General features: G+C 51.4%; 2 protein-coding genes across 2 annotated transcripts in view; one reads left to right on the top strand and one right to left on the bottom strand.

The window, feature by feature from the left end:
- Window positions 1-968: 968 nt before the first annotated feature.
- Window positions 969-4,084, top strand: NR2E3 (nuclear receptor subfamily 2 group E member 3; the record flags this gene model as incomplete). Its single annotated transcript, XM_080351363.1, has 8 exons — window positions 969-1,026; window positions 1,922-2,072; window positions 2,558-2,661; window positions 2,748-3,002; window positions 3,085-3,266; window positions 3,460-3,691; window positions 3,769-3,874; window positions 3,952-4,084. The coding sequence occupies 8 exons, from the start codon at window positions 969-971 to the stop codon at window positions 4,082-4,084; spliced, it is 1,221 nt and encodes a 406-aa protein (XP_080207489.1).
- A 3,565-nt stretch (window positions 4,085-7,649) lies between these two features.
- The window catches only part of MYO9A (myosin IXA), a gene marked incomplete at its 5' end in the record, with an annotated part of 128,435 nt that continues 121,284 nt past the window's right edge, over window positions 7,650-14,800 (bottom strand). Inside the window, 8 exons of the mRNA XM_080351334.1 lie at window positions 7,650-8,969; window positions 9,333-9,475; window positions 9,672-9,874; window positions 11,485-11,538; window positions 12,295-12,418; window positions 13,251-13,382; window positions 13,810-13,915; window positions 14,274-14,402. Coding sequence (XP_080207460.1) covers window positions 8,488-8,969; window positions 9,333-9,475; window positions 9,672-9,874; window positions 11,485-11,538; window positions 12,295-12,418; window positions 13,251-13,382; window positions 13,810-13,915; window positions 14,274-14,402 — 1,373 coding nt within the window. The 3' untranslated portion in view covers window positions 7,650-8,487. The remainder of the gene's footprint in view (window positions 8,970-9,332; window positions 9,476-9,671; window positions 9,875-11,484; window positions 11,539-12,294; window positions 12,419-13,250; window positions 13,383-13,809; window positions 13,916-14,273; window positions 14,403-14,800) is intronic.

Raw genomic sequence — 14,800 nt, 5'->3', positions numbered from 1 at the left:
ACCCAGCCCAGCCCTGGTGGCAACCCGAGCCAGGTGACAGTGGCCACCCACCATCCCCCTGAGCTGGGCAGGGGCGGTTTAGCAGCTAAAGCCCTCAAATCCCAAATTGTGCTGCCCTGTCACATCGAGGGTTTAGCGGCAGTTGCGTAACCCTGGGAGCCACCTGGCCCCCACCTGGCCCCCACCCGCTGCCGTGTCAGCAACCCCGGCCCAATGCCCGGGGGGGCCCTGCGACCCCCCAGCAGGGGAAACTGAGGCACAGGGGGCGCTCTGTGTCGACTGCGGGGGCTAAGCCACTTGGGGGGGGGCGCTACTGAGCATTCCCCCTCCCGTCGCCATCAGGGCCGGTAATTAATTGCTTGGGGCAGGGAAATTACCCCCCTTAATTGCCACTTTTCGTTATTCCCCTCTAACCGCCTTAGCAAAGGGCTTATGCGCTTATAGAACCTGGTGGGTTCCAAGCTGGGGGGGGGGAAACATGGGGGGTCCCTCCCCTGAGCCCCATCTCCCACCCCCGCTGCAATCTCGGCCTCACAGTGCTAGGTGGGGGGTACACGTGGTGGCAGGGTGACACCCCCACGGTGGCCCATGGTGACACGGGGGAGGGGAGGGAGCGGAGGAAGTGGCTTGGGTGTCGCAGGGTTTAGGGTTACAGGGCTGGGGCTCAGCACCTTTTTAATTCTTCATTGCGTGGCTGATTGATCCGTCCACCCCCCCGCCCTGCGCAGACACTAAAGATTAAGAGGGTGACAAAGAGGCGGCTGCTTACACAGCGCCCGCCACTAAGCTGCCTTGAAGAGAGCAAGGCAAGAGCCCCGCTGCCCGCAGAGCCGCCAAAGCACCCAGCGCCTCGCCAGAGCACCCACCGCCTCGCCAGAGCACCCAGCGCCTCGCTGGAGCCCGGGGCACCCACCGCGGTGGCAGCTGGAGGGAAGGGACAGGGACAGGTCAGGAACGGCGGGTCCGCGATGGCCGCGTCGCCAGCAGGGTCGGTGGTGAGCGCTGGGCTGGATGATAGTCCCACCGGTAAGAGGTTCTGTTTGAGCGGGTGTGACGAGGCGGGACCGCAGTCACTGGTGGGGTGTTTCTTCAGGGTGGCTGGGGTTCCCATCATGGGCCTTCTCCAAGATATCCAGGGTCCCCGTTGTGGCTCTTCTCAGGAATGGCTGGGGTCCTCATCGTGCTCCTTCTCCAAGATTCTTGGGGTTCCCATTGTGGGCCTTTAAGATGTCTGGGTTCCCCATCATGGTCCTTATCTGGAATCCCTGAGGTCCTCATCATGGTTCTTCTCCAAGATACCCAGGTTCCCCATCATGGCCCTTCTCCTGGATGCCTGGGGCCCTCAGCTATCACCCTTCTTCTATTGAGATCCTCCCCTGGGCCGGGGTTCCTGCAGTCCCCAACCCCAACGCTCTCCGTGATGCCCACAGTCCTCATCCTGGTGCTTCTCCAGGATCCCTGTGGTCCCCCACCATGGCCTTTCTGCAGGATGCCTGTAGTCCTCAGCCACAACCCCTCCTGGATGTCCCTGCTTCCCAGCCCTTCTCCGGGGTCCCCACGGTCCCCTGCTGTGACCCTTCTCTGGGATGTCCACAGCCCCTTGCTGGGATGCCCAGTGTCCCCATCCATAGCCCTTCTCCAGGACACCTCCAGTCCCTGCTTGTGGATCTTCTCTGAGATGCCTGGTGTCCCCTCACTGAGACACCTGGTGTCTCCATTCCTAGAGACAACATTCCATGCCATCATCCCGCAGCATCCCAGGCGCTGGGGTGTGTCCCCATCCATGTCCCTGAGCTGGACCAGCAGAGAGGGAAGCCACCCCCCTTCCCAGCCTGCTGGCCGGCAGTGGGGATGGGTGGGAGGGACAAGGGACATTGGGGTGTCCTGAGTCACCCTGACCGTGATGGCTCCGCTCCTGCAGGGCTGAGCCCGGCGCCCGGCAAGGCGCTGAGCCCCGTGCTGCTGTGCAAGGTGTGCGGGGACACCAGCAGCGGGAAGCACTACGGCATCTACGCCTGCAACGGCTGCAGCGGCTTCTTCAAGCGCAGCGTCCGCAGGAAGCTCATCTACAGGTGGGGATGGGGCTCAGGGGTCCCTGTGGGGCAGGGACCCAGGGGACGGGCACCCAGTGGTGCATGGACTAGGGGGACAGGCACCCAGTGGTGGAGGGACCCATGAGATGGACACTCAGCAGGGCAGGGACCCAGGGGAACGTGAACTCAGAAGTGCAGGGACCAGGGGACAGGCACCCCATGGGGGGTGCCCGGGGCACCCACATGGCCAGGACACCCATCAAGGCAAGGTGTTGAGTGGGACAATGCACCCATGGAGGGGACAGGGCACCCACCGGGTGACACAGTGTTCATTGGGACAGGGCACCTGTTGGGGACAGGGTGCCCATTGGGGCAGGGCACCATTGTGTGGAGTACACCTGTTGTGGGGAGACAAGACACCCAGGAGGGACCAAGCACCCCCAGAATGTGTCAGCCCTGAAGGCAAGACACCCCTGAAGGACAGGGTGTCACAGGGTGTCACAGGGTGTCACCTCTCCCCACAGGTGCCAGGCGGGGACGGGGCTGTGCCCGGTGGACAAAGCCCATCGCAACCAGTGCCAGGCCTGCCGGCTCAAGAAGTGCCTTCAGGCCGGCATGAACAAGGACGGTGAGAGGGGTGGGAGGGGACACACGGTGACAGCTCGGGGGGGTGACAGCAGGGCAGCCGGTGCTGACACCGCCATGTCCCCGCAGCCGTGCAGAACGAGCGCCAGCCCCGCAGCACAGCCCAGGTCCGGCTGGACAGCATTGAGCTGGACACCGAGCTACCCCCCGAGCACGTGGCCACCACCCGGGAAGTCCCCCCAACTCCCTGCCCAGCTCCCCGTGGTCCCGGTGCCACCGTCGCCGTCACCCCAGGCCCCCGAGCGCCCACGCCACCCACCAACCATCGCTTCATGGCCAGCCTGATGACAGCAGAGACCTGCGCCAAGCTGGAGCCTGAGGATGGTGGGTGACCGCTGGTGGTGAGGGGACAGCCAGGTTGTCCCCATGGTGAGGTCACCACCAGCATCCTCTTCCATCCCAGCAGCCGATGAGACGGTGGATGTGACGGGCAGTGAGCCGGAGCGGGCGGCTGGCGAATACCAGGTGGCACCGTACCCGGCAGCCAGCCCCGAAAACGTCTATGAGACCTCTGCGCGTCTCCTCTTCATGGCCGTGAAATGGGCCAAAAACCTGCCTGTCTTCTCCAACCTGCCCTTCCGTGACCAGGTGGGCTTGGGGACCACCCTGTGGGGCAACGAGGAGCCCCAAAAAGTGTGGGCAATCAGTGGGATGTGGATAGCTGGAGCATCTCAATCTTCAGGGTCTTGGGGTCCCCACTCCAGATGATGCTCTTCAGCCCAACCAACCGTGGTGGCTTTAGGGGTGACGGGGGTTTTGGGGGCTTCCCCCGTGTCCCCAGGTGATCCTGCTGGAAGAAGCATGGAGCGAGCTGTTCCTGCTGTGTGCCATCCAGTGGTCCATGCCCCTGGAGAGCTGTCCCCTGCTGGCTGTCCCCGAGCCGGCCCCGGGGAAGCTGCTGCCCGCCGCCCTGGACGTCCGCGCACTGCAGGAGACCCTCAGCCGCTTCAAGGCCTTGGCTGTTGACCCCACTGAATTTGCCTGCATGAAGGCCGTGGTGCTCTTCAAACCAGGTGAGGGGACCCCCCAGCACCCACCGCCGCCCATCCCCATATCCCCACCCTGCCCTGTCACCCCCTTGTCCCCGCAGAGACCCGTGGCCTGAAGGACCCCGAGCAGGTGGAGAACCTGCAAGACCAGTCGCAGGTGATGCTGGGCCAGCACAACCGGTCGCACTACCCCGGGCAACCCGTCAGGTACCATTGTCCCCACGTCCCCACAGGTGACAGCGGGGGTGGTGACACCCGCCTACGGCCACCGCTCTGTCCCCCAGGTTCGGGAAGCTGCTGCTGCTGCTCCCGGCGCTGCGCTTCATCTCCTCGGAGCGCGTGGAGCTGCTGTTCTTCCGCCGGACCATTGGCAACACCCCCATGGAGAAGCTGCTGTGTGACATGTTCAAGAACTGACCTCTCCCCTCCACCTCGTCACCCAGATTGTCACCGTCACCCCCACTCTGGGGTATCACCCAGGGAGGTGGGAAGGTGCCCATGGTCACGTCTCCAGGGTGGTGACCAGGACCATGGGATGCTGCTGGTGGCTGGGACATGGGGACAGCGGGATGGCCCTGAACAGGTGGCAGCTGCACCAGGAGCACGTCACCGGGGTGGCTCCCCTGATGGCTGCTGCTGTCCCATGGACCCGGGAAAGGCACCCTTGCTGTGGCACCAGCACCCGCGGGGATCCACTGGCGCCAGGGGGTGACACCATCCCAGTGGTGACACCATCCTGAGGGTATGACCCCAGCCTGGGGTGACACCGGCCGGGGGTGACACCATCCCGGGGCTGGGTGCACCCCTCGTCCTGCAATCACTGCCCCTCACTCCTGGGCTGTGACTCCAGCTCTGTGACCCCAGGGGACATATGGGGACAGGCCCTGGTCCCTTTTTCCATCCCGCTCCCCTTTTATATGCGGAATAAAGAGGGTTTTTGCAGTCAGACTCTGTCGCCAAATCCAGGTCCCTGTCCTGAGTGTAAATAATCTGAATTTAAAGAAATAAAATCATTTATCTGAATATTAGAAAGCTAAATATAAATAAGATGTATGCAAATGAGATTAATTAAATAATCAGAAGATAAATATTCTCAAGATAAATATTCTCAATATAAACAAGAAATCATGTGGGTATCAATAAAATGGAAGAAACAATCTGAAGAGCAGGGGAATAAAAGAACCTATATAGAAAAGAAACAAACAGAAATAATCTGAATTAAATAATCTGAAAACAAATACATTGATGATAAATTATCTGAAGAGAAATGAAATAAATATAAATAATCTGATTAGAAAATAACTGAAAATCAATTATCTGAATAGAAATAGGATTGCTAGAAAAAAAAGATTAATAGAAATAGATTAATAGAAAAAACAGATTAATAGAAATAAGATTAATAGAAATAAATTAAGAATAAGTTATATGAACAGAAATATTCATATATCTCTATATTCTCTGGACAAGCAGCAGTGGCCCCGGGGCACCAGAAATTCTTCGTCTTTATAGAATTACACTTTTATTTCTCCTTTTTTTTTCTTTTTTTGTCCTTTTTTAAACAATTCCTAGCGCGGATGACACAGGATAATATATCCTCTTACAATACAGACTTTGTTTTTAATTTACACGCAGCAGACTTATAAATTACTTAAAAAAAATGCATTAAAAATAAGAATAATTAACAGCACGCGGCCCCTCTCCTTTCCAGTAGTAAGTACATTCATGCCGCTCCAGAAAAGCCCGTTTTTTGCCCCAAAATCCAGCCCTTTGCCAGGAAGGAGCTGTGGGAGATGCCTATGCTGACACCCAGATTATACACATACATATATATATATATATTTATTGTATAGACTTTTCTTCATATATATATAATATATATATAAAGAAATATTTTTCTATATATTCTATATATCAAGTATCTATTTCTTCATATCTATTTTTCTATGAAGAACCATGTTTTCTATATATATTCTATATATATTCTTCCCATATATAAAGGACATCTATTTCTTCATATCGATTTATATATATATATGAAAAAACATATAAACATATGTTCTTTATATATAATATACATTTCTCTCATATTTCTTTACATATATGTAAATACACTATATATAAATATAAACACATATTTATATATAGAAATACATAAATGGGCGGGGAAAAATTTAATGCAATATAACAAGGGCAAGTGTAGAGTCTTAAATCTGGGCAGGAACAACCCCAGGTTCAGTGTAAGTTGGGGAATGAGCTATTGGAGAGCAGCGTAGGGGAAAGGGACCTGGGGGTCCTGGGGACAGCAGGGTGACCATGAGCCAGCACTGGGCCCTTGTGGCCAGGAAGCCAATGGGACCTGGAGTGGGTTAGAAGGGGGTGGTCAGTAGGTCAGAGAGGTTCTCCTGCCCCTCTGCTCTGCCCTGGGGAGACCACACCTGGAATCTTGTGTCCAGCTGTGGCCCCTCAGTTCCAGCAGGACAGGGAACTGCTGGAGAGAGTCCAGCGCAGCCACCAAGATGCTGCAGGGAGTGGAGCATCTCCCGTGTGAGGAAAGGCTGAGGGAGCTGGGGCTCTGGAGCTGGACAAGAGGACACTGAGGGGGGACTCATTCCTGGGGATCAATATGGAAAGGGGGAGTGTCAGGAGGATGGAGCCAGGCTCTGCTGGTGACAACCAGGGACAGGACAAGGGGCAATGGGTGCAAACTGGAACACAGGAGGTTCCACTGAAATCTGAGAAGCAACTTGTTTGGGGTGAGGGTGTCAGAGCCTGGCCCAGGCTGCCCAGGGGGTTGTGGAGTCTCCTTCTGTGCAGACATTCCAACCCGCCTGGACACCTTCCTGTGTAACCTCATCTGGGTGTTCCTGCTCCATGGGGGGATTGCACTGGATGAGCTTTCCAGGGCCCTTCCAGCTCCTCACATTCTGGGATTCTGTGAAATATAAAGGCTATATACTATATATACAGAATATATACTATATATAAAAAATATATATAGTATATACATACCATATATAAAGAATACATACTATATATAAAGGATATATATAGTATATCTATATTAAACATACGACATGTAGTATATATACTATATGTAGTATACATACTACATATATACTATATATATACTATAGTGTATATGTAGTATATATACTATGTATAGTATACATACTACATATAATATATATAGGTACTGTATACAGTATAGTATATATAGTTACTATTATATATATACATATTTATGTATAGCATATGTATTCTTTATTATATAGTATATCTATTTCTTTTTAATATATTTATCTATATAAAAGAAATTTAGAAGTTATATAAAGAAATAGATCCTTTATACATATTCTTTTATATCCATTTTTATATATAGAATATATATTCTTTTATATTTCCTATATATATAGAATATATTATCTTATACATATATTTCCGTTATATATATATTTTATATTTACATATATATAAGAGAAATATATATATCTCAAAAGAAATATACATATATACATATACTTGAAGGTGCAGCCAAGGGCAGAAATTAGAGCCCCCTCCTGCTCCAGGGACCCCCGGCTGGTCATTTTGAGGGGAATTCCGGGGCTTTTAGCTGAAAAGGCTCTAAAATCGCTGCTGTTCCCGCTCTCCCTGCGGCATCCATCGCCTTCCCCCACTGAAAACAAATTGAAATTCAAAATGAAATAAAAATAACCATTAAACCCCCAATAAATAAACCATCCCTCAAAGAAACGGCTCTTCGGGCAGGGGAGAGGGGACCAAAGGGCTGCTCGGCAAAACACAAAATACCCAGGAAAATGGAATTTTTTGGTATTTCTCCTCTTTTTGGCAGCGTTCAGGGAAAGGACGATGGCTGCTCCCCATGTGCAGCCCGGCTGCAAGGACTGATCCAGCCTTGATTAATCTAATTAGCGCCCCGGGGTTCCTAATTGTGCCTTTCCAGAGGTTTTTCCAGCAGCTGGAGCATCTCCGGGCGCCACCGAGGGCGACGAAGATGACATGGGAGGGATTAAGAGGCGAGTCGTTAGCGTTGCTAATTAGCTCTGTCATGGGCATGGTTCTGAAATCGTGCTAATTACACCTCCAGGGGCTTCTTGTTCAAAGTCAAATTGGATGTATAGAGCAAGGGGGTAGCGGCAAGTGGACGGTGACACCAGCGGTGACACCAGGATGGCTCAGCCCATTGCTTCCCTCCTCCCCGGTCAAATAATAATAATAATTAAAAAAAAAAAAGAAAAAAAATAATAAAAAAGTCCTGTCTGGGCAAAAATACTAAAAACAAAACAAAACAAAACAAAATTAAAATATATATATTTACACCAAACTCCAGTATTCGGCATATAAACAAATATAGCTTCAAGTAGTCTTTGATTATTATTATTATTATTTTTTTTTAATACTGATGGTCTCCAAAAAAAACCAAAAAAAAACCAAGGAAAGGTGGTTAAGTCACGTTAAAAAAATTAAAAAAAAAAAAAAGAAAAAGGTGATTTTTGGCAGATTTTAACGCGTTTCCATGCGCTCGGCGTTGGCGTAGATGAGGTGGTTCCAGCGTGGAGGGCCACGACGCTTGGGATGCTCTCGCTGGGTTTTCGGGCTCCGTTCGGCCCAAGGGCGCTCCAACCCCCCCGAAGGTCTGAACCCCCCTAAAACCACTAAGGCCACCATTAAAACTGTCCACCACCGGCCTTTTTAATTAAGAATTCCTCCTCCTGGTGCTAACGAGAAGCCATCGGGTGCTGCCGGTGGCGCCAACGTGGAGGACATTCCCACGCGTGACACGTCCCCAGGGTGAAGCATCTTCAGACCATGAACTCGTTGCTCCCCAGGAGGACGAGGGGTTGGGCGGTGGTGCAGTCGGCCTCGGCGTTTCTCTTGCGTCCCCCTCCCGTCCCCCCGTCCGGGGGCTCTTTAGTTTTTGGGGGGGACGTTTTGACGCTCTTCAGTTTCTGTTTGCCTTTCTCTGGGTTGAAGGTCCCACGTGTGGTGAACTGAGGCCGGTCCTCGGGGTGACGCAGAGGTCCTGTGAAGCCCTCGGGGGTCACCCGGGTTTCGGGGGGCTCACCGGACCCCCCTGCTCGGTAGAAAGGTGATTTGGAGTACATCTGGAAGCGCTTGCGGGGCAGGTGGGGCAAGCAGGAGGTGGACGATTGGGAGGAGGAAGAGGAGGAGATGGAGGCGTCTGTTGCGTCCGCCGGGTCCGCCCGCAGCCGGGGGTGTCTCCGCAGGCGGCTCGGCCCCTCCACCTTGGCGGGGCGCAGGGAGGGAAGGACCACATTTCTCTCTGGGGTGGGGGGAAGGACAAACCCGTCATATTAGCTTTGCCCCCCAAGGGACAGATGATGTGAGACTAGGATGTTGCCAGCATCTCACATCACTGGGGATGATGGAGGAGTGCTCACCGCCCCACCAAACCTGGGGTGCTACCGCCCACCTCCCCAAGTCTGCGTGTTTTAACTCTTAAGCCTCCTCTTTACACCCATTTAAATGGCTGGACATCATGACAGGGCAGGAAAAATAAACTCCCACCAACCTGATCTAGTGGAAGATGTCCCTGTCCATGGTGGGACAGTTGGACCAGATGATCTTTGAAGGTCCCTTCCAACCCAACTCATTCTACAACAAACCCCAAAACGCCTGGATGTACCTGAACGATCGGAGATGGCGCCTTCGGAATCAAAGTTCAAATTTTCGGAGCTATCGGCGGTGCCGATGGAAGCTTCGGACTCGAGGGTTTCGTCATCAGAGGCGCGAGGCTCCAGCGTCAGCATCTCGAACGTCAGCTCTTCCCTGCCAAAACCAACCCAGAGCCATTGACCCAATGGGACCAAAAAAGTGGGGAGAAGAAAGGTATGAGCGTACACCAAGAGATGATGGGGGAAAGGAGTTGTCCAGCTTACCCCATGGTACATCAACCATATGTCAAACAATATTCATAGGTCACCTACAGGTAGGGAACATGGCTTGAACCCATGGCCAGACTCACTTTTCCTTCTGCAGACTCTCGATCTGCTCAGTCAGCACCTTCTCCTCTTGCTGCATGGCCACTTGCTGCTGCTCCGTCACCTCCATCTCCATGGCTTCCTCGCTGCTCATGGTCTCCTCGGGGACGTCCGTCACCGAGGGCAAGCGCACGGCGACAGGAGACGTCGGGCTGGGGTAGGCGCCACGTCGCACGCGTCCTTTGCCCTGAAGATAGACGACGGTGTCACCACCAGCACCAGCCAAGGTGATTTTGGGGACATCTCAGGTGCCAACAACGCTGCTCTCCTGAGGTGCAGAGATGGCCCTGGCCATCGGTCCTCAGTGTGCCACCACTGCTCACACCCGGGACCCTCCAAAATCTCACCCCAGGCTTGGAGAGGTACCAGAAGGACTCAACACATTGGAGGTGGTGAGGATGGAAGTGGTGAAGATGGTGCTGATGGACCAAGTGCAACTCGGACTCCAAAGCAAGCTCAGCTGGTGGCAAGATGGGTTTCTGCAAAGCCCATAGCCCGTGCAATGGGAAGCTTGACCCGTCTGGCGGCCATGTTGGTTTTGGGTGGAAGCATCACCAGGGCTTTGACTCCAGGGCACAGGTTTTAGTGTTAGATCGCGTCTCGCATCCTTCCCTCACCCACCCTTGGTATTTCCAAGGGTCTGCACCTCGGCAAACGGTCACTCACACCTAATCCCATTGCTGTGCTCTGATCTCACGTACATGAGATCCAGAAACCAAGACCACGTTCAATGGTCCATTATGAGACAGTAAACGTGAATGTTTGTGACCATGGTTCAATGGGGAGGTTTAGTGCAGCTGACCCTGTGCTGAAAAGCACTGAAGAACCATGTAATTTTTTAAATACTAAAAGCAATGATGAAAACTGACTCAAATGGGGGTGGTACACATGGAGGAATATTATATCTGCAGCTGCTTTATCCTTTCAAGGAGCAGCTCTATGAATCTGCTCCGCGCAGTAGGAGAAAAAGATGGATTTTTGGGGATGAGGGATAGAATAGACATTAAAAAACTTTTATCCTAAGTGTTAACATAACCAGACACACCTCATCTTCTAAATTCAAGCTCCTGAACTGACCAGGACTTAGGAGATGCCAACCCATCACTTGGTGACCTCCTCCTGATGAACCTCACCCAGGATGAACCTGCGTCTCCCTTGCAGTTGAAAATCTCTTTGCAATGCAGCTTTTCTCCCCGTAGGGTTATTTAAACACTGTTTGCAGGGGAAAGGAGCCTCCCTTTTTTCCTTTAAAAGTGAAATTTGCTCCTTTTTACTCCTTTAATCTTTGAACGTCTTGACCTTGCATTCAAGGAGGTGGTGGTGCTCCTCCTCCAAGGTGGTGGAGGACACCTTTGGATGCCTCGTGGTCCTCGAGGCAGCTGGGCTGGTGGTTTTATCACCACTCTGCGATACAGCAGCACGGCAAAAGCAACTCAATGGCATAGCTGGATGCTGAAATGCACCCTGACGGCAAAAATTGGGGTAGGAAGGGAAGGGATGAGTCAAGCAAAGCAAAAAAGAGGGAAGCACAGGATGGAAAAAGAAGAGAAAATAGAAAAAAAAAAAAGGATAGTAAGGGAAAAAGGGGTTGGAAAGCAGTTTTTTTGAGGAGCTGTGAACTCCTGCCGCCCCGGGGACCCGCGAGGGACATGGTGGCCCCGAGAAACAGCGTCCGCTCAGGGACGGGACGGGCAAATCACAGACGATGGCCGGTGGGACGAGGCTGGAATGAGCGGCGGTGACAGACAACGGAGGGACGCGGCGGCTGGCGCGGGGCGCGCTGCAGCGGATACATACCGGGATTGAACTGCGGGTTATGCTCATAAATCTAACTGCAATTAGTACGGGTTTCTGGATTAGAGAGGAGATGAAAAGGAAAGCAGAAGGTTAGAGTGCGCATGCCGTCGTCCCTCCAAAAAACCCGATTTTGTTCATTTTTGTGTTGGTTTTTTTTTCTGTTTAACTGGGATGAGCAGGGCAGCTCTGCAGCACCATGACCTCGGGCAGTCCCTGCTTGGATTTCATCCCCAAAAAAGTCAACGTGTTCCTGGAGAAGCACAGCTTGGCACCCAAGCTGGGGATGACCATGCTGTGCCGAGTCCGTCCCTCTCCCGCAGCCCAACAAGCCAAGCACAGCGTGTCTGCAGCCCACCGGCCCCCGGCAAGCATGGAAGCTCAATGAGATGGGTTTGAGGCCCCCAAAAAGGCTCTACAGGAGCAGGGTGAACCTTCGAGGAGCTTATTTTGGGTTCAGGTAATGCACCTGAGCACAAAAAAGGATGGTCCGAGTCTCCCATGGGGTGACGTTGAGCTGGTCAATGCAAGGCTTGACTCAGCCCAGGACCAAACAAGCTCAAATGAAGGTGGAAACATTGATCGGGAGTGTCTGAGCTGGAGTGACCAGGTTTCCACAGATCGTTCCCATCTCCTCGTGCTATGGTGTGACTTGAGGAGCCGCCACAGGGCTGAGGGTCCTTGTCCTGGGGGAGATGGTGTGGGAGGTTGCGAGGGGTTTGGGAGGCTGGAATAAGCAGGAAAAGATCAGGGAGGGTTGCTTTGGCGGCAAGGAGAGGACAGGAGGGAACAGAGACGGTTTTGGCTTCTCACCATCGATCTGCGGATCAAGGAGAGGCGGCTCTTGGCTTTGTTCTCCGCAAACTCCAGGCTGTTGATGTCCTTGAGACGAGCCTTGTATTTGTTCATCTGCTCGATCACGATTAATTCTACGCAACTATGGGGGAAAAAACCCAAAAGAATACAAGGTGGGAAGAGGAAATTATTTTATCTGGGTTGTCTCTGTTTTACCTGAAGATCTGTTCTGATGGAAAAGGACAGAGGGGAAATCTCCAGCTGGCAATCAAAGAGTAGCAAAAATTCCCCTAAAAGTGTGATAATGGGCTTGGGATGGATCAAAGAACTTGGACTAGAGAAATTCAAGACCTCCAAGGATCCCACCAGCTCCTACCAGCCGGGTCACCAAGCATGTTTTGGTCTTTGACAATTTTAATAGCCTTACTGGAGGTAAACCCACCTCTTTCAGAAGCCCAGCCCTTCCCTGGATAGTTTCTATTATTATCACTGTCTCCATTACATATTTTAAACCTATTTAATATGAGGCAGATGGAATTTGGGCAAGTGCTTCACTTTTTCTCTTTTAAGATCCTTCTGATTATGTCAAATACCTTAAAGCAATCTAAGTGTGCAATATTATTATTGCTGCAGACCAAATGAGCTCACCTCCTCAAATAAAAAAGACAAAATTAAAGCAAAAATAAAGATCTGCTTGCCTTACATGGGATTAATTTTGAAAGGACATGAGCACAAGCTCCATCTTTTCCTGCAAGCGCAAGTTGATCTGCTCTTGTGGATCCTTCATTGCTTAAACATCCCCATTCAAGAGCCTCTTGGGGATTGAGAGAATATTAAATATCTTCACAGAGACGCGTTTAATACGTATTTATCACTCCCATGCTAAAGGTTTCTACTCTTGAGCCATATGAGCATTAGTAAGTGGTGAAATAGCAATGATCATGGTGCTGGATCACTCAGCACCACGTTCTTACGTGGTTGTTTTACTGATGTCCTGAACACTCTGCAGCGGGTCCGTCGTGTCGGGGCAGCGGAGGATACAGGGAGCAAAGACGATGGCCAAGGCATTAGCTGACATGCGATTGGTCTCTTCTTGGAGGGCAATCCTAAAACAAAAGAGAAATTAAGAGAGAAGTCAGAGGTGAAGGCAATCCCACCACACCTCTTCCGCTGGCCATAGTGAGATGATGCGTCTACAGAACAATCTTGCTCTGCCCTCAATGGAGAAAACCAAACCTGAAGACATCTCAGCTGTTCCCAAGGAAAACAACCATTTTTTTCCCCTCAAAGAACCTGTCTCTGCAGTGGCAAAAGGTACCATGGACCCACAGGCACCACGAGCAACCAATGCGCTGTGGAGGTTGCTCATCAACATGAACATAACTCAGAGAAACAGCGCTGGGGCCACCTCCTGGAGGACGTGATGGGTCTGAAAGCTCTTCCCTTCCCTTTGCTTTCAGTCTCGGTTATTTTGGTATAAAAGGATGTCTAAGCATCCCCCATGTCACCCAAAGCTGCCTCGGCCCAACGTACCTCACCAGGTGGAAGATGAGACGTTCCAAGGTGCTGAGATGGGGGCGGGAGAGCTGGTCGATGACCGAATACACTCCCCGCACTGTCTCCTTCCTCTCCTGGAGGCCTGCAGAGAAAGCACCAGCATTTAGGAGCCGTTTCTACTTCTTCTTTGTAATTGAAATGATACCTTCTTAATGCTTGCTTACTTTTGCTACTTAAAAGGCAGATTTTCTGGGTAACTTTCGGGGCTGAAATCTGCTGAAATGTGGTACAAACATTTGCCACCAAAGGCAAGACAGAACTGCCTGTGGCTTTGCTTAAATAAAACTCATTAGAGCAGATAAAAATCAGACTCTGAAAGCAGGTAAATATAAATATAATTTGGCAAAACCAGCTGATTTGGGCCCAAAGACTAAATAAAATTTGGCACTAAAAGTGGCCATGTCTGTCAGTGGAATGAGGTGGTGAAGGAGGCTCCTCACCCATCGCCCGCAGAAACTCCTCGTAGAGCTCGAAGGTCATGAGAGGGTTGGGTAGATCTCGCAGCCACTGCTTGAACACGCTGGCAATGACGTGGATGTTGTAGTCGTCTAAATTCACGTTGTCGATGTCTGCGTTTGGCAGTGGGTTGGGGAGAAAGAATGAAAACAAGAGGCAAGGATCAATATGGAGCCGTAAATAGAGCCAGGGCATGGATAAGCTACTGTAAGATAGATAGATAAGATACTGTAAGATAGAAAATGTTCGTGTGCCGCCCCAAAACCATACTGCGTTCCATGTCAAGAAATCCATCACCTGATTTCAGCTTCACGTCTTAAAATCTGCATTTTCCAGGGTAAGTAACCTCAGGTGGGACCATGATTTCTAAGGCAGCCTTTTTCCTCAACCAGAGTGATATTTTTTGTGCATCACAATCCAAAAAACATGAGACAGTGACTTGAGAACAGATTTTGGTTGGAGATGTGAAAGCATCACTTGTGTTTTTGTGGTCAAGGAAGGCGGGACCGGT

The sequence above is a fragment of the Nesoenas mayeri genome (assembly GCF_963082525.1).
Source record: "Nesoenas mayeri genome assembly, chromosome: 11".
Lineage (NCBI taxonomy): Eukaryota > Metazoa > Chordata > Aves > Columbiformes > Columbidae > Nesoenas > Nesoenas mayeri.
The sequence above is the reverse complement of the archived record's forward strand: the minus strand, read 5'-3'. Positions and strand labels throughout refer to the sequence as shown.